Source organism: Acanthopagrus latus, chromosome 15 (assembly GCF_904848185.1).
Source record: "Acanthopagrus latus isolate v.2019 chromosome 15, fAcaLat1.1, whole genome shotgun sequence".
In the NCBI taxonomy this organism is placed as follows: domain Eukaryota; kingdom Metazoa; phylum Chordata; class Actinopteri; order Spariformes; family Sparidae; genus Acanthopagrus; species Acanthopagrus latus.
Genome location: NC_051053.1, coordinates 27396109 through 27422411, shown reverse-complemented (window position 1 = coordinate 27422411; position 26303 = coordinate 27396109). Strand labels below are relative to the sequence as shown.

At 45.0% G+C, this 26303-nt stretch overlaps 1 protein-coding gene across 2 annotated transcripts; it reads right to left on the bottom strand.

Moving 5' to 3' along the window:
* Positions 1 to 8467: 8467 nt before the first annotated feature.
* On the bottom strand, positions 8468 to 24805 carry LOC119033935 (polycomb group RING finger protein 5-B-like). 2 transcript variants are annotated; one of them, XM_037124553.1, is made up of 9 exons: positions 24386 to 24805; positions 20088 to 20918; positions 18841 to 18937; positions 18617 to 18672; positions 17163 to 17222; positions 16344 to 16519; positions 15800 to 15898; positions 14719 to 14808; positions 8468 to 8874 (listed from the first exon to the last, which is right to left on the bottom strand). In XM_037124553.1, exons 2-9 carry the CDS (start codon positions 20200 to 20202, stop codon positions 8827 to 8829), a joined length of 741 nt encoding a protein of 246 aa, XP_036980448.1. In that variant the 5' UTR covers positions 20203 to 20918; positions 24386 to 24805; the 3' UTR covers positions 8468 to 8826. The 2 variants fall into 2 exon arrangements, with proteins under 2 accessions (XP_036980448.1, XP_036980449.1); XM_037124554.1 differs by lacking the exon at positions 24386 to 24805 and adding an exon at positions 24205 to 24259.
* Positions 24806 to 26303: the final 1498 nt, after the last annotated feature.

The following is a 26303-nucleotide window of genomic DNA, read 5'->3' as shown; positions in this document are numbered from 1 at the left end:
GAGGCACTTTTGCATAAATCATTCCAGACTCTCAGGAGGTAGCCGCTCCTCCGAGTCAGTAAACACCATCAGCTGTTTTTTCAAGATAAAGGACATTCTGGCTGTACACTGAAAATATGAAGGAGTTGTTTCAACGAGCGCGAGAAGGCACGAGCAACAGCACTGCTCTGATGAGGACTGTTTAATGCTGCAATCATTTCTCTTGTGCTTCTTTTTCTTCACCCGTCTCTCCGCGGAAATGAGCAGCTGAGGAATCAAAGGTGCCAAATGATTTCTTTTCCCGGAGGCTGCACAAGTGTACTGTAGCAGTGGAAGGTGCAGCAGATGGTCGGACCAACAAGTCCTCTAAATTAAATGACTAAAATATGTTGTTTATTCGAGCGCTACTCTGATGTGATGCAGGAGGACATCTTCTGTCTGTTTGCTCTAAAACTGACTCAGATAAATCAGTTTAATGACGAGATCGTGCCGGTTAAGGTTTGGTTTAGCTGTCAGCTGAAAGAGTCTTCATGGAAACTCGGCTGGTGATGACATTACAGTCTGACATGTACTTTGAATTGATAACTTCAGAGAAAAAGCACAGCGCAGAGACGGTAAAGCATCAGTGTGAGGCGAGTCAACAGGCGGGAAGAAGCAGTGGGATCGTTTTACCGTACAGCACGTCCTCCACCGTGACGCCTGGAACGAGCATGCAACACATGCAACGACACACCCAGACGCCATTTATCTTCCAGCTGACGGATCAATGTGTGTGTGTGTGTGATGAGCAGGTGCCTTTTGCATGTCCGTATGCATGCTGGTGTCATCTGACCTCTGACGGCTCCTCAGACATGGACCACATGTTCCTGTGAAGGCCGACGAGACGATATATAATACGACTATTCAACTGGCAATACTGTAACTCATATCTCTGTTTCCTCCAACACCTCAGACACTTTTATTAATTTGAGTGTTTCTGATTCTTTGATTGGGAGAGAAAATCCACAGTCCTCATCTGAGTCAAAGATCCTGAGAGTTCAAACTGGCTGTTACTGATTCTCCATCGCAGCCCAGAAAATAAACACTTTCCAGGGAAGTAAATCAAATTAAACCTAAAATCATCTCTTATTTTATTAACATCATTTATGTTTCAATTCTTTGCAGCTTTCTGTTTCTACTTCACCACACTTAGGCCTGACAACTTTAATCATTGTGTCTCCAGATGTGTTGATGCTGAATGTTTGTACAGAAGCGGTACGACACCATCGCCTGCTGTCCTAAACATCTTTTGCGAGCTCGTGCCGACACCGGGGGAATTTGTTCTGGAAACAGAGAGACTGCAGGATGGATCATAATGACGAAATGTATTTAAATATGATTTAACATGTGATCGGGTCAGTCTGTTCGCTGTTACAGGTAATTAATAATCACCAGAGGAATCAGAGACAGTTCCTTGTTGTTGGTTTTCAATGTAGGACCTTAATCAAAGTGTAGTATTTGTACTTTTACTGAGGTAGAGGATCTGAATACTTCGTTCTCACAGCCCACAAACCCATTACAGTTCTCATAATGGCTCCTAATTATAGTTTGAAGCCACTCACTCATCCACTCACTCTCCATCAGCCACACATGTTCTGAACAGTATCAAAGATCACACACATCTCAGCCCCGCCGATATCCCGTCTCCTCCGCGTCCTGAAGCCTCGCGCCCTGTTAAATGTGCCTGACCTCTGACCTGCAGCCCGCCTGCTGTCATGCAGTCACTCCTCCGGCATCCTCATGTGTCACCAGCCCTCAAGTAGCTGCCTCAGGACCCCCGCATGACATTCCCACAAATGGCCATCGCTGTTGAGCTATGTGCTGAGTGGACTCATCATCATCATCATCATCATCATCGCTAACCATCAGAGGAAGGGTTCAATCATGTTACTAACTATAGCTGTCACAAGTTGTGGTGTAAGCACCATAATGAGACGAGCTGATCGCGATACGGAACAGATTTTTCTTTGAGACAGGATGTGAAGAAACAACAGTTTAATTGATATTCCTACTTGTTTTGATTTCGTACTGCAGAGATATCTACTGAAGTTAGCATGCTAACCAGCTAGCCCCGGCTCCTCCTATCACTTAGACGCTACTGACACCGGTGCTGATGTGAGCCTACAGCTCAGGGACTCAAAGGTAGTTAGTGACTCATGCTGTCTGTCCATTTCCAACGCTCCTGTGCTACACCTGCCACGCAGATCCAGCTAATAGGACTGCTAGCTACATGGCTAACAGCAGCTACAGTTAGCAGTAGTTAGCGGTTACTTTATACATGCTGCCTCTGTTTGAACGTCACTGGAGGACAGCTGCACCTTTAAGCACATTACCTGAGGCATGATACATGTTCTGAGATCCTCACCTGTGTGGTGACATTAGAGAATAAAACCTGATTTGGATCTGAGTTCTGTGCAGAAATCAGAACAGAGTCAGTACTCAGGCCAAAGTTGGGCCTGAGACGAACAGTGGACCGGGCCCAAGAATGCTTAAGCTGATTCGGGCACGTCGTCCATCATAACTCTGACATGATTCTGGCAATCGCGCGAGCTCGATATAGTCCGCTCTCGCACTGAGATATTTTGGCAGTGAAGGAGATATTTGTCTCCAACATCTTCATCAGACGCTGCCAGGAGGCCCACATGTGGGAGAAGGGTGAAACCTTGGAGGAGCTGAAGTGGGACAAGAACACAATTTACTGCCTGGGCTTTTTCATCAACCATGAACAAGTTCTGGTCCGGTCCAAACACCTTAGTTTGAACTGTAAGGTGCATTTCAACCTAAAATAAATAAATTGGAAGTAGGATCCTTGTTGAAGCAAAGAAACAAAAACAGGTTTGACTTGATGTGAAGTGCAGACAGAAGCCGGTCAGTCACATCCAACTGGATCTACAGATGTTCTGTTGTTCTGTGTAGCAGCAAGTCTCAGGTCATCTTGAACAGAACCAGAGGAGAACCACAGGTTTGTGATCGGCTGTCGGACACGTGTGTTGCTTTCTGCTAGTCTGACTCTGCTCTTCATCACATCACTGGAGGTCGTGTCGATACCTGAGCGCACATCTGCGTTACTGTAGCAGAGCGGGAAGCTCAACAGCTGGATGAATAAACCAAGATTTTAATCTGGTTTTAGTTACTCTCTGTGCTGAAAACTGAAATCTGTTCATGTCTTACAGCCTTTTACCTTCACGGCGCAGCTGACAGGTAGGTGTGATGACACAGGAGGCGACGAAACCTGCAGGTGTGTGTGCTCCTGTACAATATCACCACACACACACACACACACACACACACACACACACACTCAAATGACACGTCTCACAGATAGTCACTCATACAGTGAATGTGTGCAAAGTCATGCAGCCGTTATCACATGGTGTCACACACACACACACACACACACACACACACACACACACACCAGCTTCTGTTTCGTCACTTGTAAAAATAACTTACATGTTCGTCTTATAAATAACTCAAACTTTCAGCCCTCTGGAACGAAACACTCGTCTTTTTCTTTGTTTTAATCAGAATCCACTCACAGTCGCATGAAATAGAAATGAAATGAGCAGATGAATATTTAAGACCTGTGTGGTGACATCATTTGTCTGTAACTGTGCTCTGTGGCAGTCAAAGCTCTGAACACTGTAGGAAAATATTTATAAGACCTGCAGATACAGTCGGCCTGAGAGCACACACACCGCCCGCTCCCACCACTTTATCTTATCCAAACCAGATCGAGCCGCTTTATCTGCAGAAACTTTCTGTGCGCTAGAGATTTTGCAGATTTTGACAAAAGCAAAGTGCATCTTCCAGCTGGAATCTCTTCACTCAGACATGCTGATTGCCTGCAGAACGTCGTCTGATCCTCGTGGAAGAGACTTAAAGCTGCAGTCAATCAGAAGCTGGTGCGTCTCCAGCTTCTGTACTGTGACGTACAGTATATGTGAAGGTGTACTCATGTTACCTGTATCCCGCAGTGATCCAGACAACACGGTGTGAACATGTTCTGGTGATGCCTCAGCGCCACACATGCAGATCCTCTCAGCAGGATCCTGTCAGATGCCGTTTGCCTGAGCAGACTCTGCGTCAGCGCCCCGCTGGCCCGCGGGACGTCCCGTGCCATCTGCTGTTTAACTTGGCCCGACCTTTGACACGCTGACATGTGCTGAGTGAAACTGAGCGGTGGGATGGTATCAGGGTGAGGTAGTGTCACCAAGCTGCCATCATGATCTACATCATGATCAGGGTGTGTTGCATTTTCTGGCAATGCTGCTCCAGTTCTGTCTCGTTTCATGTTGAAAATGTGCTCAGAAACAAGAATTCTGTCAAACTGCTGAAGTATTTTAGGGACAAGAAGCTACATTGTCCATCAGGTAATAAAAAAAAATAACATATCCAAGTGAATATCTGTACTGACTCCAAATAAACTCAATATGTGTCTCGTGTTCCTAATGCACGTTACAACTAACTAACTAACTAATTAATTATAGTTCGATGTTCAAAAAAAAAGCCTCCTGATATGTCAAACTGAGCACCGTAGCTCAGATCATTACATACATTATTCTGATTCTTGGACACAAATGGGACACGATCTCTGGTCTCTTGAGGTAAAAAGTGTTTGACCCATCCAACCTCCTCCTGACTCAGATGTTTCTCAGGCTTTACACCTCTGTAGCACAGGGACGCTTCGAGAAGTGATGGAGCACAGGGAACCTGACCGGGCAGAGAGAAGGAGCTGCTGAGGACAGTGAATCTCCACAGGAATCAGACACAAGTCTACTCTGTAGTTTGTCTGATACCTCGTCATGGACCAAAGAGACAGTTTGACCTGATGAGTCACCAAAAACAAGAGAATCATCCTCGAGGAGCTGTAAAAGTCCACTGACGGTTCAGTTGATCTGCTACTTTTACTGCAAACGTATTAAACACAAACGAAGCCTTATGAAGAACTGGACACTCTGTCTGGCTCTGTTATCTTTAACCAGCAACCGAATCATTTCACACGTTTCCCTCGCTGATGATGCAACAGCAACACCTGTTTCCAAGGTCAAGGATTAACTTTCAGTTTCCAGAACAGAGATATTCAGTTTCAGAACCACACTGACGAGCGTCCTCGGAGGATAATGGGTTTATGATAAAAGGACACGAGCCGGATCCAAGGTTGGAGCTCAGATGTGGATTCTGAGCTGCAGGGATGAGACGTATCCGCGTCTCATGCCAGACTCTGTTTCCCTTCAATATCACTGATGTCACTGCGCTGCGTCCTTCTGTCCAGACTGGCAGGAGTCCAGAGCAGCAGGACTCGTCGGAGGTCAGAAGGACGTCTGGATTCAGTCAGACTGAAGTATTGTTTTGTCCACAGACAGAAACTTGAGGGGACTCAGTCCTTTGACTTTATTATGTTTAATATCTGCATTATCGACTGTTTTATTTAAATATCTAGAAGTGTTTCAGTTGGATTTTATTTGGTGCCGCGTGCATCGTGAATGCAGAGACGGTGGAGCTGGGTGAAGACTGTGTTGGTGTCCATCAGAGATTAAAGAAGAGCGTTTAAAGAAACCGAGAGAGGAGCGTTACAGAGCTGCACCGGAAGCATTTAAGAACTTAAAAAGAAAACCATGTTTCAGTTTGTCTCAGGATGATAAAGACGCCCACAGACGAACGAACTCCTGTGTTGCACTTTTTCAGCCCGTAATGAATCAAACCAGAGGAAGTGAAAGTCGTTTGTCTTCCCACAGCTGCTTCACTGGAGCAGAATGCAGCTCGTGTTCTGACTATCATGACAGAAAATTATCACTTTTTTTTTTTTTTTCTCAGCTGGAAAAACTATTGCAGTTACTTTCAGGATTGTTAACGCTGGTTATCGCTCTCTCCGCCTGCACACGACACAAACCCACAGAAGGAAAGAGACGAACCAGCTGCGCCTCAAACACAAAATATGTCAAATTATTTGTCTTGAGTGGATTTCTGGACACTTGTAGCTCAGTCTGTGAGGATGACGGTGGGTTGCTGGTTCGAAGCTCACATGGACCAGTCAGTACGGACTGCCAGTTGCCACCTCCGACTGCTGAGGCACCCTTGAGCAAGGCAACTACGCCATTACTGTGACACCTCTACATACACATTAATGCATGTGCCTCGGTCTTATTTGTCTTTTTAAGGCCTGTGAGTGTGAAAAGATAAAGTCTGACCTTTCTTCTGTCTTTGATTCATTTCTTAACACTTTCCATGACGAGCAGGTTTAAAATGCTTTACAACACATTATTGACAAACCTATAATGTGTAATAATGGGCCTTTAGCAGCACATAATATTATAGTGTTATAGTTAAAAAGCACTCAAATACACATAATGCTTTATAACAAAAACCATAACTACTCGTGCTCATGCATTATTAACTATATGCACATTATGACCCATCAGAAGTATGTGGAGAATATATTGTAATGCGTTACAAACATGGGCAGCATACAAAGTGTTTCCAATTTTGTTAAAGTCAAAGAAATAAATTATAATTAAGATTGTTTCCTCGTAACAAACTGTGTTTCATGCAGCACTCGCTGAGATTGAGATTATATTTAGAGATATTCAGCCTGAATCCAGGCTGACCTGTTTAATATTGTTGGAAACGTTAAGATCTCAGCTCTTAATTTAAAAAGTTAAATTCAGCCGGTGATGATATCCGTCTCCTGTCGCCTTCTGAGTTTCCCATAAACCCACTCGGTTCTGGTTTGGTCAGCGTCATCGCTGCGGGTCGTACAGCGAGCCGCAGGGACCTCTGGCCTACATAACTGTGACCTGAAAAAACAACCACAGCACAAGGACACAACGAATAGCAGGAAGGACGAGTGTGTGTGTGTGTGTGTGTGTGTGTGTGTGTGTGTGTGTGTGTGTGCAACTGCCAGAGATGCTGTGTTTGTCTGGACTGTGAGTGCAGACGTACATGCAGCCACACTGGTCCAGGCGTCAGTGTGGAATGGATGCTAACATACCATCTGATGCACCTGCCCCACTACAGCTCATATATAGACTGCTGTGTGTGTGTGTGTGTGTGTGTGTGTGTGTGTGTGGTCACATAGATTCCTGCCTGTTTATCGTTCTGTCTTCTGTTCTCCTCATTCATGAATTCAGCAGCCTGAGGTGTTTCACCTGGAGGCTGTTTTAGTGTGCTGTCTGACCACACACACAACATTTTGTGTGTCTGTGTGTGTGTGTGTGTGTGTGTGTGTGTGTGTGTGTGTGTGTGTGTGTGCCAGTAGACGTGTTTAAATCATTCATTTTGAAGCTACACATTGTTTGTAATAGTTGCCGTCACCGTCAGAGAACATGTTCGCTGAGTAGAATAAGCTGAAGCTGAATGTTTCTTTGTGTTGGTCAGAGGTGGAGACGGTCCGACCTCCCAGGAAACAGCTCCTGGTTTCAGTCGCCACATAAATGTATCTGTGGTTTGTTCCTGGAAACTGAGTTTGTAGAAGGTCGAGTCCAGACGTCACCAAGGCCGTACAGGTACATAAAAAGCAGAGCCGTCCATGTTTTTTTAGTTTACCTTTAAAAAGTGAGTCCGGGTCAGAACGAGTCGTGTGTGTCACTGACTTCTTTATTCATCATCCAGCAGATTAAGAAGAAGATGAAGTGGTGGAGTGTGTCTGCGTGTCAGGCTGAAGTCTGCATCACATTTGAACTTTATTAGTTCAGCTTTCACCTGCTGCTGTGAAACACGAAGGTGTTCCAGTGTGAAGACGAAAAACACAACTGAAGGTTTAGAAAATGGCACTTCAAATTCAAATGTCAATGAAATGCTGTTCAGCCAGTCACAGTTCAATCAGGGTGACCAATCACATCACGACTGATAGAGTATTACAGATCCGACATGATGTCTGATAAACATGTTAGTTATGTGTGCACAGTCACCTTCATCACCTTCATCATCTTTCCCTCAGATAGAGAACATGCAGAGGTTTTTATTCTGACCTCTGGGCGACTTGATGCTGAGTAATATTTGACTGTGAGGGCAAAGAACAGAAATGATGGACTGTGCATGTAGAAGCAGTAAGTTTAGATCTGGTCCTGAGTAGCAAACTAAAGTCCAGCCAGGATTAAAAAATGAATGTGCTTGGATACGTGCTGCAATGCAGACTGAATCGATGAGGAAACACACCAGCATGTCTGGCTCTGTGAGCGAGAGGAGTTACCTCCCAGAGTTTCGCCTCCTCGCAGGGTTTTTACTGAACCTGCGTTCTGCAACACACCCCTGAAATCTGAGAGCTGTGACGGCTGAAGACAAAGACATTACTTTGGTCTTTTCAAGGTTAAAAAGCAGCAAATACATTTCGTTTCAGCCTCTGGAGAAACGCCACCTGATTGAACCCGTCAGTGTTCAGAGCAGCAGCTGTGTTTCAGGGCGACACAGCTTCAGACAGGACGCAATAAAGACCAACTACAAACAGCCGTCAGCAGTAGAAAATCAACATTTAATCTACAGAGTTAGACAGGCAAAGTGAAGATATGGTCGTACTTCGTTTCTGATCTCGACAGGATTTTAGGCACAGGGACATACATTTAAAAATATCATATATTATAGCATATATTATTCTATGTAGCATAAAACCTCTTTACCATAACGACGTATGCACTTCATCATCGGCTGTACAAAAATACATTTCAATCTTTCTCCCCCTCTCTTCTGCACGCTGTGGGCATGTGTGTGTGTAGGTATTTGTGTTATTCTGCGTGCAAATGTGTGTGTGTGTGTGTGTGTGTGTGTGTGTGTGTGTGTGTGTGTGTGTGGTCCTCTTCTTGCAGCTGTGGTTCAGCCAAAGTCGATACGTGGCCGGTACTCGAGAACCATGGGATACGTCTGAGGGAGAGACAGAAAAAAAAGAGAGACTGTTTCAGGTTTCAGTGTGAGAGGATCGATCGCTGGAAGATCAACACACAGCCGCCGCCGCTGCTGCGACAGAGATTTATTTCATAAACACTGATTCATTAAAACTAGAAAAATCCAGCGTGCACATGATCATGATTTCTGACAGAGAGACAGACGGACGGATCAGAGCGACTGTGATTTCATCTGACATCAAGCTGCAGGTTTGTTAAAGAGGAAGAGTTGAGGGGGATGTAAACCAGTTTCCATTAAACTCTCCAGGATCTCATGCTCTTGCAGGGACGGAGGCCAAGTGTCTGATGCAGAAGGAATACGATGTAGAAAGTAATGAACTGGCTGCTGCTCAGTCTGCCGAGGCTCAGCTGAAAAGTTCATTTCCCAAAAAGCTTTAAAGTCGCTGTTTGTCTGACATGTATCATGCAGAGAAGTCAAACACGTATAACAAACCACTCTGGACATTCAAAGTATCTAAAGTAGATCCAAAGTTAAGCAGCCCTGTTGCAGATATTGAGCATCAATATAAAGCATCCTGCAGTCAAAGAAATGTCACACGATTCTCTCTGAAGTGTAACTAAAACACGTTTGCTGCAGAGAAGTTGTGACCAAACTCTGCTGGAGCAGACGGGGTTTCCTGGATCCCTCCACCTCTCACTCCCTCAGTCGACCACAGCTGCAGCTTTTACCTCAAACTCCACAACAAACACGATGCTACGAGCTGTGTTCCACTAGGGTTTCCATCTTCGATCGTCCAGCACAACGCAGATGTTCCACTGATCTCCTTTATTCATGGCTGCCAATAGCAGTCAATACAAAGCCCACAGGCCAAACATCCTCCTGATGAACGCTGAGGATGTTCCCTCAGTGTTTCCAGACGTTAACGCTGACTTCCTACAGATGCTTTGGCCAAAAAGGACTCTTGACTTCTGGGGGTTCCTTGCGTGGGCTGAGTGGGATTCATGTTTCCATCCCATCGGTTTTTTTTTGTTAAATAATAGAAATGTCAACGCCGACTTCTCGTACGTTCCTGCCTTCTTTGGCTGTAAAGCGGCATTTGAATCAGTCAGAAGATGTGAGCTGCCCTTTTCATAAAAAATTCAGAGAGAAAAAAGGCGAGTGTTTGTGTCAGAGCAGCTGTAAAGTGAAGACTGTGTCTCCTGTTTTTGGAATCTGTCTCCTATTTCTGGCAGCTGGAGGCTGCTGGTGCAGCAGAGTACAGCTGCTGTCATCTCCTCCAGCTTTCTGCTTTTTGCTGCATCACGTCTCAGAAGTGAATCCAGCCTCTGCGACTGCACCTCTGACACTCTTCACTCAGCATTTCTGTCTCCAAACATTTTAATTATACGGCGATTGCACAGATTCTGTTCAGCTGTTGGCTCGGTTTAAGGGAATTTGTTCTGGTATCAAATGACTGAAATGGAGACTCGTCCGATGTGCAGCACCAGCAGAACTCTGCAAAGGTGAAAAAAACTAACTGAAGATTTGCTTTCAGACGGTTTGATGCAGCCAAAATTGACAGTTCATTGCACATATCGTACAGGAAGATCTGGCAGCTGTACTTAATGCCAAGATATTGTACTTCAACGTGTCCCATATGGGGTTTAAGGTTGCACTAAAGCTCATGAAATGTCAAAGGTACCTCCTCTGGGAGCCGTGAATATTCAAAACCAATCTGACAGAAATCTGGACGTCTGTCCCGTTAATCTCTCGTCGTGAACCAAAGTGTTACCCAGACTCACCAGATGCTTTGTCACACAGAACCATCTGGGAGGTCGTTCTAAAGAGCTGCTGAGATTCAAGACAGATTCAGCTGACTTGGTGCAGGAAAGCTGAGGATATAATAATGATAAAAATAATATCATCTTGGGGCAAAGTTGTGTCACTACTAAAAATCAAGTTATAGCTCCCTCCGTGTTCATCTAGACGGGAGCTTGATCTTGTTAGCACTGCTGGTAAATCAAACTAGGACCAAAGTCTACAGAAGAGCAAAAACATTTCCTGTCGGAATAAAAAAGCCTTCATGCCGTTCTTTGCTCTTCTCACAATGAATTAATCTCTCCAGTTCTCATATAGCTGTGTAGCTGTAGCGGCTATGCTAACCTGCAGTTCCTGACGAGACACCGATGGGAGCAAACTGAACGGTGAAGGGCTTTCTGTGGATGGAGGGTTTAGGAAAAAGTTTTGGGTTTCACTCGTTAGTTCTGTTCCATCGCTCAGTCCAGAAACTTCCCTGCCTCTGAACGCACCGTGCCAACACCTGAATCTGATTTGTGTTAACGAGGTGAATCCACTGCTTTTCAGTCACAGCAGGGACAGAACGGCTCGGTCACACAGCAGCATCCTGAGACTCCGGCTGGTCTCAGAAATACATTTTTATGACCTAAAACAATGTGATTACTCTTTGCTAACCTAATCAGAGAGGCGAGCTGACCTTCGTCTGAACTGAGTCAAAATGGAGGGACCACGTGGGACGGCCCATTTTATCTGACGCGACTGTCAGCGACCATCTGGCATTTAGACCGACAGCATGTTGCTGAGACACTTAATCACCACCTGCCTCCACCTGTCTGCTGCTGCTGCTAACACTCTGATCAGCAACACAATGATTTTAAAGCCATTTTGTGTAGATGTGGAGCATCGTGGTCATCCTGTTTCCAGCCCTACCGAGTATTTACGGCCATTTTAAAGGTTTTATTTAAAATACACGACAGAGAAATATGATGCTGGCAGTCTGGCTGAAGGTGGAGAGAGGAGCGCCAACAGGAAGTGGGAGGAGCCAGCCTTTAAACCTGCTGGCTCAGAGGCTGGAACCAATCAGACAGCCACTCACTTAATCAAACACACCTGCAGCCAATCACATGCTCACGCAGGTGACAGCAGGGACATTAAAACACAGAGGAAATTTAAATTATACAGTTATAGGAATGTTTACAGGACCCCTGAGGTCACAGATGGATTTAAAATCCTGAATATTTACTACATTCCTGCTACTGTTTTAGTCTTTATAAAGACATTATTTGTTAAATATGACCAAAGTTTTAAGGGAACACAGAGGACAACATCACTGCTGCTCTCTGCTGGCTATCTCTGCCTGCTACTGTTAACGAATCAGCTCATGTTAGCTAGGAGTCGGGATGAACTACAGAGGTGATTTACAGCAACTCGGACCAGGACTATGACTCTGGAGACGTGAAGACGGCGCTCTGTGACACGAACACGTGCTGACAGAAGGAGAAGGTGTGTTTCACCGGTTTGCGTCTGTACTTTACGATTACGATTACTCACCAGTTTGTTTTATTATCCTCAGTCCTGTTACGTGTCCACTCCACGTTTCCATACGAGACAAAGACTCAGATGGAAACTGACGTGAGCTACAAATCTGACAGCCTGAGTCTCGTTATTACATATGAAGGATGTCAGTTCAACATCTGTGTTGTTGGGAAACCGTCAGGAACTCGCTCTGTTTTATGCAAATGACTTTTCTTTTTCATCTGTAATAAAAACTACACATGGAGTCATTTATTCTTCTTTTTGCATCGACTCTCATTACGATGAAACAGATATCGTGTTTTTAACCTCAGGAAGGTGAGAAATGAGAAATTCCGTGGACTCCAATGACTCTGCTTTGGTTTCCTCATCCCTGTAAATGGACAGCGAGAGGCTGCAGACATCACAAGTCTCTTGTTTCATACCGACTTCCTCCCCCCCCTCCTCCCCCTCCTCCTCCCCCCCTCCTCCTCCTCCTCCCCTCCTCCCCCTCCTCCTCCTCCTCCTCCTCCCCCCCCTCCTCCTCCCTCATCCTCCTCCTCCTCCTCCCCCTCCTCCTCCTCCTCCCCCCTCCTCCTCCCCCCTCCTCCTCCCCTCCTCCTCCTCCCCTCCTCCCCCTCCTCCTCCTCCTCCTCCTCCCCTCCTCCTCCTCCTCCTCCCCCTCCTCCCCTCCTCCTCCTCCTCCCCTCCTCCTCCTCTCCTCCTCCTCCTCCCCTCCTCCCCTCCTCCTCCTCTCGTCCTCCTCCCTCCTCCCCTCCTCCTCCTCCTCCTCCTCCTCCCCTCCTCCTCCCCCTCCTCCTCCTCCTACTCCTCCTCCTCCTCCTCCTCCCATCATCCTCCTCTCCTGCTCCTGACCTGGTATCTGAGGCCTCCTGTGGAGCCAGCTGTCTGCACTCCTCAGTCAGCGTCCACAAGTGGACAAGACCTTTCATTAGCCGATCGCTCATGTGAAGACACACACACACACACATGCACACACACACACACATGCAAGAATACACACATATGGTGTCACGTACACCAAGGTCATGAACACATACACACACACACAGACACACACACACAGACTGGACCGGTGACCCTGAAGCCTGAGGCTGATCCCGCCGTCACGTTTCAGATGAAACCAGGTCGACTCCATCAGCTGCTGCTCTTCTGTCCTCGTGAGGACCAATTAAAATGTTACATCTTGAAGCTGAGGACGTTTTCTCCAGTCCTCTTTTCTTTAAGCAGACTTTGAGGGTTTAAGTCACAGTTGGTCTACAGACAGACTGTGATGGGTAATAATAGATGTGATATGATTTTCTGGATCAAGTATTTCACAAACACATTTGAGAGATCATTGCAATCAAATGCTTTATGGTATATATTCTGTGAATCTGAGAATATCAGCCGATAAATTAATATCAAAATGTATTTACCCTCTGATATTAATATCGTGTTGGTTGGGCTCTATGAAGTGTTGTAAGTATGAGAATATAATCTTTCACAGTAATGGAATTTTTAACACAATACCTTGAAAAATGTTGATATCCACAATGTTAACTTCACTTTAAAGGAGTTAAATATAACGATACTTGATAGCTTGTTAATTTAAAGTCCTTCTGACCAGAGTCAAAGTGTTTTCCTGTCACCCGACAGCTCTGACGGGGATTATCTTAACTTTCAAATCACAGACGACAGTTTGCTGATATATCTGAGCGATCAGCACGTCGGTCCTTCAGGGTGATCTGTGAAATGTGTTTAGTCAGCAGTGATCTGTAGCATCACTTTCCCTGTTCATTTGCCTCAAATGTGAAGTATTTCTCCTCCTGCTGGTTTCACATCAACCAAAGTTGGCTCCAACAGCTCTGCACTCATTATCTTTAATAATCTAACACCATCGCAAAAACCAGAGCCAACGAGACGAGGCAGCTGGCACAGAGGTGACGATGCTGTGGAGAACGAGGGAGCCATTTCAAATGTTCAGTATCGATACATGGTCGATGTTTTTGAGTAAAGGACAAGATGAAGGCTCAGAAGACGTCACACAGATATTGTGACATCAGTCTTGTGAATGGATGTTAAAGGTAAACAGGTCAGATATGAAGGTTAAGAGGAGAGAAGAAGCTCTGAGGACGTTCTCCTGTCCGAGTTCTCTCTTTTACAGAAGCGTCAGGAAACTTAATTCCTGCAGAAGCTAATAAGCCGACCACCAACTAGAGAAGTAGGAGTTTCCACACACACATTCACACGCAGGACACACAGTCGTCTCACCGCTTCTGAGAACAATCTATCTATTTACTTTCATTTTGACTCAAAGCTCGACCACAGTGCAGCCTCACTCTGAAACCTGACTCAAAACAGACCATGAAAAAAATGAAAGTTTAACCTCGCGGGAATGAGCTTTAAGCCTCTCTGTGTGAAGAAGAGTCCTCATAGTGTGAATGCATAACACACACACACACACACACACACACACACACACAAGATTAAATGCTTTCCTGCAGCAGTGCATCGACACATTAGCGTGCAGATCATGCACACACAAACAGGAAGTGAGGGTGACAGTCTTACATTCTCTCCGTGGAGCCTCCATCGGGTCATGTAGATGAACTCCAGAGTGTGATCTCGGCCCATGATCTCTCCGTTACACAGCACATCCAGCTGGACGCGGCAACAAAATAAAACACAGCACACACATTTAAATGTAAAAGACGCAGATAAAAACAACTGTGATGCACAAAGTGAAAGCAGACTGTGGTGACGAGTGGGAGGCTGCACAGCGTGAGTGAGAGACTGTTCGAGTCTTTAGCAAATATGGAAGCTAACAGTCGTCAATCCTTTTGATAAATATTTAATATTAATAAACAACATAAACACTTTGAGAATCAACGTTCATCTGCTCTGAGCTGATGACACTGTGTTTGTATAATGTTGCTGGTTGACGAGTGAGTTAGCAGAAGTTACAGCTCAGTAATAGTAACTGCTCTGGTCTATATTTAGAGGGACTTTGCATTAGCAGAGTAGCGAGATCATTTGGAGCTCCTCAGGGAATGAAAAGCAGAAGCAGCGCGTGTGTTTTAACCATATAGAGTTACTGTAAAAGAGGCAAGTTCGCACTTTTATTAAGCAAGGAATCAAACTCAAAGAACAGCAAAGTCACCAGAAGGACATGAGCGTCAACAACAAGACATCTTTTAACGGGAGGTAAGGACACGGCGGATATTTCAAGCCACAACATGAGCTTTTCTGAACACTAACCAAGTGGAAAGTGAACCTAAAGCTTCAGCATCTCTGTGGTTTCCATTAAACGTACATAACCGACATTAACTGGGGTTGGTAGGAAAGTGTCGGATGGAGCTGCTGTGATGTTTCAGGATCAGGTGAAGAAAACAAAAGTATATCCATCTATTTGTTTTCTACCCCGGGACCCTGACAAGGCTCCGAAACATCAACAGGTTTTCATTTACTAAACTGTAGTTGTGGCAAAAAAACCCCCACAGAAATGTAATAATCCTAATAAATCCTTAAGAAAAAAGAAACATTCTCTAAAAGCTGTAAGTTACCTGAGAAAATGCTTTCCTGACAATTTAATCAAAATGTAATTTCTCCTTTAAATCTGTCTCTGCAGTGGAGGACTGACTCTGCTTCTTACCTCGTACGAGCTCGGCAGCTTGAGTTTAAGACTGAGAAACTTCTTAATTGTTCCCACGGTGACTCGACTGGAGCAGCGGATGAACCTCTTCATCAAATCCTAATTGGAACGAGAGACAAACTCCATCACACCCCGATTCAAACGGCAGCGGAAGTCAAAACCATTTACTCCTAAACAAGAGTTGAGATCCTGACGATCCTGGAGGTTTGGAGAAGCTTCACCAACCCAGCAGGGTCCAAAAAACCTGTTCTCAATGGAATCTGTACATTAAAGTGAAACTGAGGCTGTTTCTGAGAATGTATATGAGTCAAACCTTCATGTAAAAGCATAATTACGACGAAAGAGGCACTTTTAAGATTTACTGTATTTTCGTTTTTGGCTCAAACTCATTTTCAAAAATACAGTAAATCTTAAAAGTGCCTCTTTTGTCGTAATTATGCTTTTACACGAAGGTCTGACTCGTATACATTCACAAAAAAGGCCTCGGTTGCATTTTGGCGAGAGTTTCACTTCAACACACACACACACACACACACACACACACCGTGACAGTGCTCTCTCCTGACTGCCCCGTGTTGCGCAGGCAGTCCAGGCAGATGGCGATCTGAGGGTCACTCCTGTGGTAGTCGTCATCGGCGGCGTCGTCACCGTCGTCGCCACCGCAGTCACCGTCATCGCCTCCGACGTCAGGCAGCCCGATCCTCGCACACCGCACGTTTTCTGCCGTGGTTCAAACACACACAGCAAAGTTTCAAACAAATATCCATGACAGTATTTCTGTCAGAAGTCAAACTGTATATTCAGCTATCAAAATACCAATAATGTGGATTTCTTTAACAGTCCAAAACCCAAAAAAGCTTCATTTGCTGCCAGCAGCGCCCAAGGAAAGCAGCAAGTCGTCACATTTAAGAAGCTGCAGCAGCAAACGTTTGACATCTTTACTTGAAAAATGACTGAATGGAAAGATATTCTTCTTCTGATTTGATTGAGCGATTATTAATGATAATGCTGGATGATTGCCACTTATGGAGAACAGACAGCACAAGCTGCGTTCACACCAGAGGAAGAATCAGTTTGCATGTTTGGTGCACGAGCAGGAAATTCCCTGAAAGCCGCGCTGCCCCAGATTCACATGAATCTGAGCTCGAAATGTGACGATTATTCACATGATGATGAATCAAAACTTCACAGAAAAACTCCCCGAATCTGTGGATTTTACTTGTGACTCCTCCAACAACGTGAAGAGGACAGAAACTCTGACTGAGCAGCAAAAAAAAGGTTCAAGTTTCCTCCAAAACTGCTGATTTATTTAAAGATCTCTCCTCAAAACACAACAGAACAAGTCGGAATAGCAGCAGCTCACCCTGGCCGTTTGCTTTGGGTTGGTTCTTCTTCCAGAATTCAAGTTCCTGCTGTTCCTCTTCTGGTTCACAGGAACAAAAGATTAAAAAAAGAAGAACTTGTGTTAAAGAGCAGCTCAAAGACACTTTCAGACAGACGTGTATTTCTAAATCATTACTCTGCAGATCTGATCGTGGCAACACAAAACTAAAACACCGTGGAGATGTTCAGAAGCATGCGGCTGATATCGGCTCACCGTGTAATCCACTGTAGTGCCACTAAGAAACGCAAGTTGTTGTTATTATTTCTGTCTCTGCATTGAGCAGGAAGTTCAGGGATTTAAACTTTGACTTGTCAGGAACACAGTCAGTTTTATTCAGGTGAGTGCAGAGCAACAGATCGTCTGCATGGACGCGTGCGTGATGAAGAAGCTCGTCTGTCAGCGAGGGGAAGTTATGGAGTCATAAAACGACGGCAGCATGGCAGCTTCAGTTGGACGTGTTGTTGACGGCTGCAGAGACACGAGGGTTGTACATCACCGTCTTGTTTTCTGCCTCCGACTCGCTAAAAATTATGTGACGCTGACAAATGAACAGTTTCTTGGAAGGTGATCTCTTCCATCCGACTGAAACCTGCAGAGCAGCGCCCTGATCCTGGGTCAGCTACTCTTTCAAATTACCAGCACGATTCTGTGCAGAGGGTTTGTAGAAAATCACACTTTTTAAATATGAAGCACAGGGTTGCACAGCGCAGTTTGTAAGGACTCAACGATCCAGACAGATAAGTTCGCTCCAGCCACAGATGTGTTTTCCTTGTCGTTGATTTCTTCGTCGCTCACCATCGTTACACGATCAGCTTCCTCCATGATCCTCGCCAGCTGCCTGATCAGTACTGTGCTCTCGACAGAGATGGAAAAGGAAGCGAGATGTCTCACTCCTTACCTTTAGTTCATTATGAGCGCTGGAAAAAACTCATGAGTCTAACTCAAGAACGATATTCAGTACATTCACATACACAGCTTAGTTGGATTACAGCTATAATTCAACTAGTGGTAACAGAGCCACCTCTGGTCTGATTTAGTCAGACTAAGGTGTTTACATGCATCTTAAAAACCCGATCATAGTCGGACTGACCCAGTAATTCGTTTTTTTCGGGTGTATTGATTCAGTCGGTGTGGTGTGTCCTGGGTCTGATCTCTGTCCTCGCTAATGAAGCCATGAAAAGGTCAAATAATAAAACAAATAACAAACTCTAATAATCCTCCAAAGCACTGCAAAGAAAATGTTCTCATGGATTTATTATTGTGAGTTCTCTGATTAAATGCTGTCATTGTTTTCTTCTGAGTCCGTGTGTCGTTCAGAGTTCCTCTACAGGTTAATCTGCATGTAATCCCACATCACTGTTAGCTAGCGTGCACACTGAAGGCCGTCTGTGTGCAGTAATAAATAACGTGACTGCTGGTTTTCCTAAACTCACTTTCTCTGAGTCCAGGCACCAGCTTGAAGATGATCTCCTCCAGGGTGTTGTCCAACCTGAGAGTACGGCAGGAGAGTGAGAGTGTGAGAGGGAAATAAGAAAAACAGAGGACATGAAGACAAGAAGGAGCTGGTAGAGACTGGTAGAGTGTCGAAACAGAGAGGAGATTAAAAGAACTGGATGTGGTGGAAGGAGAAGGCGACGTGAGAGGAGAGGCGTCTCACCTGAGCATCTCCAGCGGGTTGGTCTCGTGGACCTGAATGCCACATTTAGGACAGTCGTTACTCTCCTCGAAGTGCTGCACGATGCAGCTCTTACAGACTGCAGGAGAGGCAACAGCTGAATTAGTGGCAACGCTCTGTGATGTCATCATGTCTAAATAGCATAAGGAAACTGAAACTACAAGCTAGTTAGCCCGCTCGCTGTCCTGTTAACTCACTTGGGTGATTAGTTTTAGGGTTAGCTCGCTGTTCACAATGTTACTTTCAAAATGAGTCTGCAAACTGTCGCTGGGCGCTCTGCATGGGATTTCTGGAGGACCAGGGAAGGAGAGTGAGCACTGACCTCGACTTCTGCCTGAAGGGACGCCGTAAAAAAAAGTCTAGCAGCTCGATAACGTAACAATTTCCTGGAAATGTAATAAAATTTGCACCTAACTGGAGAAAAAATGTGATAAAACCCAACAACGTGATAAATTCTCCTGACTGGTTTTGTGTTTCTGTGCAAAGATCATCCACGAGCCGGCCGCTGCAGCGCGTGGAACAAAGTTGCTCACTAACTTGGAGAAAAAGAGTTAATATGTCGAGTTAACCAACAGATCTGTGCTGAAACCGTCTAATGTGTGTCCACAGTACGACTGAAGGATAAACAGCCATGTCAACGTGATCTCGTCCGACGTCTGATCGCACTGTGACGAGTTGGAGACTCACAGATCACAAATGAACGAGCTGCACGCCTCCCACGAAACACTGGACACCAAATCAGACAGATGCAAGATAATCCTGACTTACATATTGAACATCATGAGCCTTCACAATAATCTGTCATCTTGTAATGAACTGTTCAGCTGCTGCAGCTGTATTCTGTCTTATAAACCCATGAATCAATCATCATCATCATCATCATCATCATCATCATCGGTAAAAATCAATGTGACAACACCAGTCAGGACATATCACTACATTAGTGATCAACGTAATCAAACTTTAGTGTAAATTTATTGTTGCTGTTAACAAACAACACGATGCTTTATAAGCTAATTTACTGAGTGCGTTGATGTTTATCATACTTTGTAAATGGTTAATAATTATGTGAACATGTACAGTTGCTTATTAAATGGTTTATAAAGCATTTCATGCAGAAACATAACTATAAATGAAAGGTTATTATAAAGTATTTCCATTAGCTTCCTTGCTAACTAGCTAACTCCCAGCTGTGACGCTGATGGCTGGTGGAAACGTGTTGTACTCACAGGTGTGCAGGCACTCGGTGACCGTGGTGGGTTTGATCAGGTAACCTCGACACAGGTAACAGGTGATGAAATGGTTAAAGTCTCTCACCAAGTGCTTCCGTCCTGTAGCAGCCATGTTTGGAGTTTTTTTTTGTTTTGTTTTGTTTAAGTGACGCTGCAGGAAGACACCGAGTCTGAAGCTGAAGGCAGGCGACGCCTTCCAGCTGTCCAGCGGTCACACGTCCATGCACAGCGATGAGGAATGGAAGCGGCTGCAGTTTCAGGCTCGTAGCACCTGCAGGAGTTTAATCAGGATTATTGTTTGAACAGTTTTTTGGGTGTGAAGAGTTGGAAGTCTTCACCAGCACTGGCTAACGTTAGTCCAGGCCAGTGTTCACTATCCACATGAATGAGAGAGAAGAGATCCTACTGTGTGAAATCCTGCTCCATGCTGGACTCAAACTGTGTTTTGTAGTCAGTTTTTATTTAGGAACATCTCCCACTCAGATCTTATTCCATCTTCACTCGACCATGTGAGTCCCATCGGAATAAAACAAACCAAAAAAGCAAAAAAAGAAGAAGGCAGCCTCGTCCAGTCTGCGCAATCCGCTTTCAAACAAACACCTCGGTTAAATTCACAGAATTCCTGGAGAGTGAGACGTGTCGCTTCCCTCCATGTCTCAGCCAAAGTGACATTTTAATCCATGAGGGGTCAAAGGTCGGCTGCCGACAGTGAGGCCGAATATTCCCACACAGCTGCCCTCCGTCCAGTCCGACCGCTCATCATGACGCCGCTGCCGTCTTTACTCTCCTGATGGCTCACAGTGATGCTGGACCGTCTGATGACTTCACCTGGAGAGAGGAAATCACAACCATCAGAGCTGGACGGGATCAAAAACAACAAGGAAAATACATAAAGGAATGAAAAGTATCCATGTCAACATTAACGTATGTTTGTACATATCCAAACCTGCATCCACGCAGACTGTATACACATGTACAGCGAGAGGACGGACAAGAATAAAACAATACAAGCAAACTAACTTGTTTGTGTTTTATGAACCAGATCAGACAGAGAAGAAACAATATTTCATTCTAAAATATAAATTTACTGAGTGCTTTCCACAGAAACATGGAAACTGAAGCTGCACAAGGAAATCTTAAGAAAATATGAGATAGCTGAATATCACAAATACTTTTATACTTCTTAATTTTCCTGTACTTTACTCTGAGTCTCTGTGTGACTTCTCCTCTCTACACCTGAACTTTCTCCTCCTCACAGCTTCAGAACAGCCTCGTTACTTTAGTTTGATGCATCTGAGGTGAATTCTGGATTCTTGTTATTTCCCAACATCAGCAGACTGATGTGGACCAATCAGACGCAGCGAGACGAGACAAAGACGTAAAAGCCGTAAGAAGCCGTAAACAGACAGAGAGGGAGGCTGGAATGTGGAGAAAAGGCGTGTTAGTGTCTCGTATCTGCAGAGAGTTTCTGATTTTCTCTCTTTGTTGCTGCTCGGGACGCTTTACCAACCCAACATGTGTCTATTTGACGTCCTGGGAATGAGACTCAACAATCAGCTGTCTCTGTGGTGCGTTCAGGAACAGCTGGGACAAATCCTACTGGTTCTACCTTTAACTTTAATAGTCTTTGAATTGTATTAATATGACGTGAGCTTCAGTTAGCTTTGAGCACAAATGTCCTTCAGAGGGAGACTTTTTACTCTGATACTCTGAGTCCATGTCAGAGCCTGAACTCTGTTACTGTACTGGAGGAAACAAGCTGGATCAGAACTTTTACTCCAGTTTTTGTGTTGCTCTCTCTCTTAATTAAAAGACCCACAGTTAATATGATTATTATGAACTAACAGTGTCGGGAACATTCACCCAACAGGATTGTCGCAGTTCTGACCTACATGCATCCGTCTTCTGGATTAACGTGACTATAGATAGCTAAACGCTCCCAACTTGCCCCCATTCCATCCCCACTTTGATGGATCTAAATGAATTTTTCGGTTCCTCGGCTTCAAATACAGATACAGAGCTAAATATTAAGAGTCATCGCGGCGGCTGGAAAGCGTCTCAGGAGCTGCGTATGTTTCTTTTATAAACCGTTTATTTTCATTGTCTGTATGAGCGAGCGAGCCAGTGAATGTTCCTTGGATGTGGATTAGTCACCGTCCTCACGTCTGATCCCGTCCCTCATTACTTGATAACAGGCTGCCATCAAAGACTAATCATCATCATCACAGCGACTATGATAACAGTCAGAGAATGAGCGGTTTCTGTTGCAGGCTGCAGGTTGTATTTATTCTTTAAACCTCATCCAACATGTCGTCTGACTATGACTCTTCTCACTCTGCTTTAAACTGACCCGATATTCAATTAATGCCAGAGGAAGAAATAATCTCACGTCAACAATTCACCCATGTGATAAATGTCGAGGTGGCAAAACAAAGGTTCTGTTAGGTTCTGTGTAAACTCACTGTGAAGTCGTAACAAAAGCTGATTTATTTTATTTCTTCTCGATCACACAAACTTTTAATAAAGTTCAGTACTGACGGCGAGACTGAAGAAAGAAAACCTGAAGAATTAAAATGTAAATCTAAAAAAAAAAATGGACACAGGCGAGTCGTTCTGCACGATAACTGAAACACTGCTGCATCATCCTCCAGATGTATTTTCATTTTATAATTGGAAAAAAAACAATTTAAAAAGTCAGATTCAGAATATCTAAAAGGTTCTTTGGACCCAACAGAACCGAGCACGCGGCCTCACAATCAATTAGATACTTCATTTATTCTTTAGTTCTTTGCTTTTGTTTTTATTGTATTTTAAATGCAATAAAATACAATAAAAAAAATCAGTCTGTCGTACAGTAAAACGAATACACGGGTTTAATCTGCTCAGTTGCTTTTAAACTCTGAGATACGGACAGAAGAACCTAACGGTGCTGACCACGACCGCTGAGCAGAACCGAGCGGGTTGGTGGTGCCGTACGGAGGAGTATCGACCTTTTTCTTCCTCGATGCACTTCAAGAAAAAACAAGTTGAAACATGGAGAATAAAGTCGACTCTTTCTGTCCGTCAGGTCCGGTTGGTGGAGGTCCGACCCGAACGAGGAACGATCCTCATACTGACGACTTCACCGTGTTCATGAGCTGCGACAGTCTCTGTTACTGAAGCTGCTGCTGAAGAACATCGACAGGAGACATTTTGTCGAGCCGGTCGGCTCAAAAGGTCGACCTTCATATCGAAACCTCGACTTTATTCCTCCAGTTCAACCGCTCTAATAATCTTCCGTAACAATACCGCAGTTAAAAACAGATACTGTACGTTTACCTCAGTATAACGTTACTGCCTCATCTTTGAGCCACATCTCAGTGATGTGACTTTACAACATGGCACTGCTGGCTACAAACCCACAGAACATCACCAGAACTCTGCTGGAGAACCAGGCGGTCCACTTCAGTCTCATGGGATACTTTGCGTTGGTTTTGAAATGACGTCACACACAGGTCTGCACGTTGACGTGCTTGCGTGTACGTCAGGTGTGTAAACAGTGTTGCACGCATGCAGAGCAGCCGGCTGCACAAACACAACAACACACACACACACACACACACACACACACACACACACACACACACACACACACTCAGACCTGCTCGTCTCTGCGGGGGGCGCGACTCTGCTGGAACAATCTCAAGTGCGCAGTTCAGAAATCCGTCAATGAGACGCGCGCACGCACACACACACACACACACACACACACACAGGCGTGCCATGTACACACACACACACACACACACACAGCGGATCCGCTTATCTCATCGTTAAGGCGCGTCACGGGCTACGTCACCTGTGTCAAAACAACATCAATGGACGACGCACGCACATTACAGTGACACGAGCCCATATATAATACATGCTCCTCCGACGCTCGTGTACTCATGCACGCGCGAGCAACACGCGCATGTCGCAGCTCGTTACCATACACACACACACGCACATAGACACAACACGCACGCAGCACGTATCGACAGTAAAAGTTGCGGAGCTTCGTGTGCGGGGCCTTTTAGCGACGCGGACGGGAAGCGCACCGCACGCGGCTTATTTACCGTTTGCGTGAACATACCGTATTCCCGCATGTGAGTGTGCACGGCGACGCACTTTGCGTTTGAGGAGAGGGAGCGAGAGAGGGGGAGGGAGGGGGAGAGAGAGGAGGTCCAGCCAGCAGCGTCAAAGTTTGGCTGGAACGTAACGACGTCGCGGATGAATCGGTCAGAAACGATGAGAAATAAAAAGACGGTCCTCACCTCCGGACACACTTCCCCTCTGTCCCCGGAGTTATGGATGCCGCGGCTGGGCAGGAATGTCCACCATGACACTGCCGGGTCCTCCTCACTCAGGCTCGGTCCGCGGACTGGGTGAGCGGAGAGAACACGGAACTGGTCGGCTCGGATCTGCCCCAGTCCGTCCAACAGCCAGGCAGGCAGGCAGGCAGGCAGCAGGCAGGCAGCAGAGAGCAGCGGTGGGCGGGGAGCCACCAGGCAGGCAGGCAGGGCTCGGAAACTGAAAGCGGTTGTGTAACTGAGTGACTATTGGCCTACAACACACACACACACACACACACACACACACAGCGCCGCGTCTGCTTGAACAGGGATGGAGCAGAGGCAGCTCACAGCGAGCGAACATGTTTATAACCTGTAAAATACATTAAAAAAAATCTGATCAAACATTCAGAACAGAGTCATTAAAGACACTGTGCAGCACCGACTGTCTGCAGCCCACATGATAATACACATGAGAAAGTTTGTCATCATCAGGTATCATCATCATCATCATGTCGAGTCTGAGCAGAATCTGAGTCAAATCTGTCAGAAAGTCATTAAAGGAACAGTTCACTCCAAACGTGAGATGAGACTGATGTTTTCTGGTTGTTTTAAATGCAGCTGCAACTCTTGTGTAGTTCTGTGGACTATGACACTTCACCTGACTCTATATCAACATGCAGGGAGGAGATGAGAAATCCTCAGTAAAGACGCTCCCTCCATGTGCAGAACCTGCCTTAGAAACATCATGTTTTTAAGTTCTCTTAAGTATCACGGTGATCCGGTGATGGTTGTCTGTAAATCCACAGGTTCACCACAAACAGGAAGTGATGATAGTTCATTCGGCAATGTTTTAATTAAGGTTTGGAGTATTTTATGGTTGTTTCTTCCTTTTTAAATCAAGATTCTGGCTTCTTCAATTGTGCAGGAGAACGCTGCAACTCTGTTTTACTGTGAAGCTCCAGAAATGTTCTGTGGACTAACAGCACTTCACCTGACTTCATATCATCATGCAGGGAGGAGATGATGACTCCATAAATCTGCGTAGAAATCCTCAATAAAGAAGCTCCTTCCATGTGCAGAACCTGCCTTAGAAACATCATGTTTTTAAGTTCTCTTAAGTATCACGGTGATCCGGTGATGGTTGTCTGTAAATCCACAGGTTCACCACAAACAGGAAGTGATGATAGTTCATTCGGCAATGTTTTAATTAAGGTTTGGAGTATTTTATGGTTGTTTTTTCCTTTTTAAATCAAGATTCTGGCTTCTTCAATTGTGCAGGAGAACGCTGCAACTCTGTTTTACTGTGAAGCTCCAGAAATGTTCTGTGGACTAACAGCACTTCACCTGACTTCATATCATCATGCAGGGAGGAGATGATGACTCCATAAATCTGCGTAGAAATCCTCAATAAAGAAGCTCCTTCCATGTGCAGAACCTGCCTTAGAAACCTCAGGTTTTTAAGTTTTCTTCAGTATCACAGTGATCTGGTTATAGTCGTCTGAACATCCACAGGTTCACTCCAAACAGGAAGTGATGATAGTTCATTCGGCAATGTTTTAATTAAGTTTTGGGGGTATTTTATTTATTTCACGGTTGTTTTTCCCCGTTTTAAATCGAAGAATGCTGCAACCCTGTTTAGTTGTGATGCTCCAGAAATGATTTGTCGACTGTGAAACTTCACCTGACGTTCCATCAGCCTGGAGGGAGCAGATGATGAGATGATGTTTTTCTTGAGCAGGTAGCCTCATTAAGGATCTTTAAACAGTTATTACAGTTATTAACACACTCTAAATTATAAGTGCAGCCACACGATGCTGACGTTATGTCTCAATCAGACACTCAGGATGTGAAACTTAAATCAAGACCTCCACAGAAACGAGGACGAGACGTCGGAGCT

Bases quoted from the DNA above. Each gene is read 5' to 3' on its own strand.
- LOC119033935 (XM_037124553.1), bottom strand. From the start codon at position 20,202: ATGGCTGCTACAGGACGGAAGCACTTGGTGAGAGACTTTAACCATTTC. The intron at 18,673-18,840 runs GTGAGACGCCTC...CCGTACTCTCAG, and splicing joins AACCCGCTGGAGATGCTCAG to GTTGGACAACACCCTGGAGG. The intron at 8,875-14,718 runs GTAAGACTGTCA...TCTCTCCCTCAG, and splicing joins GGAGGCTCCACGGAGAGAAT to ACGTATCCCATGGTTCTCGA.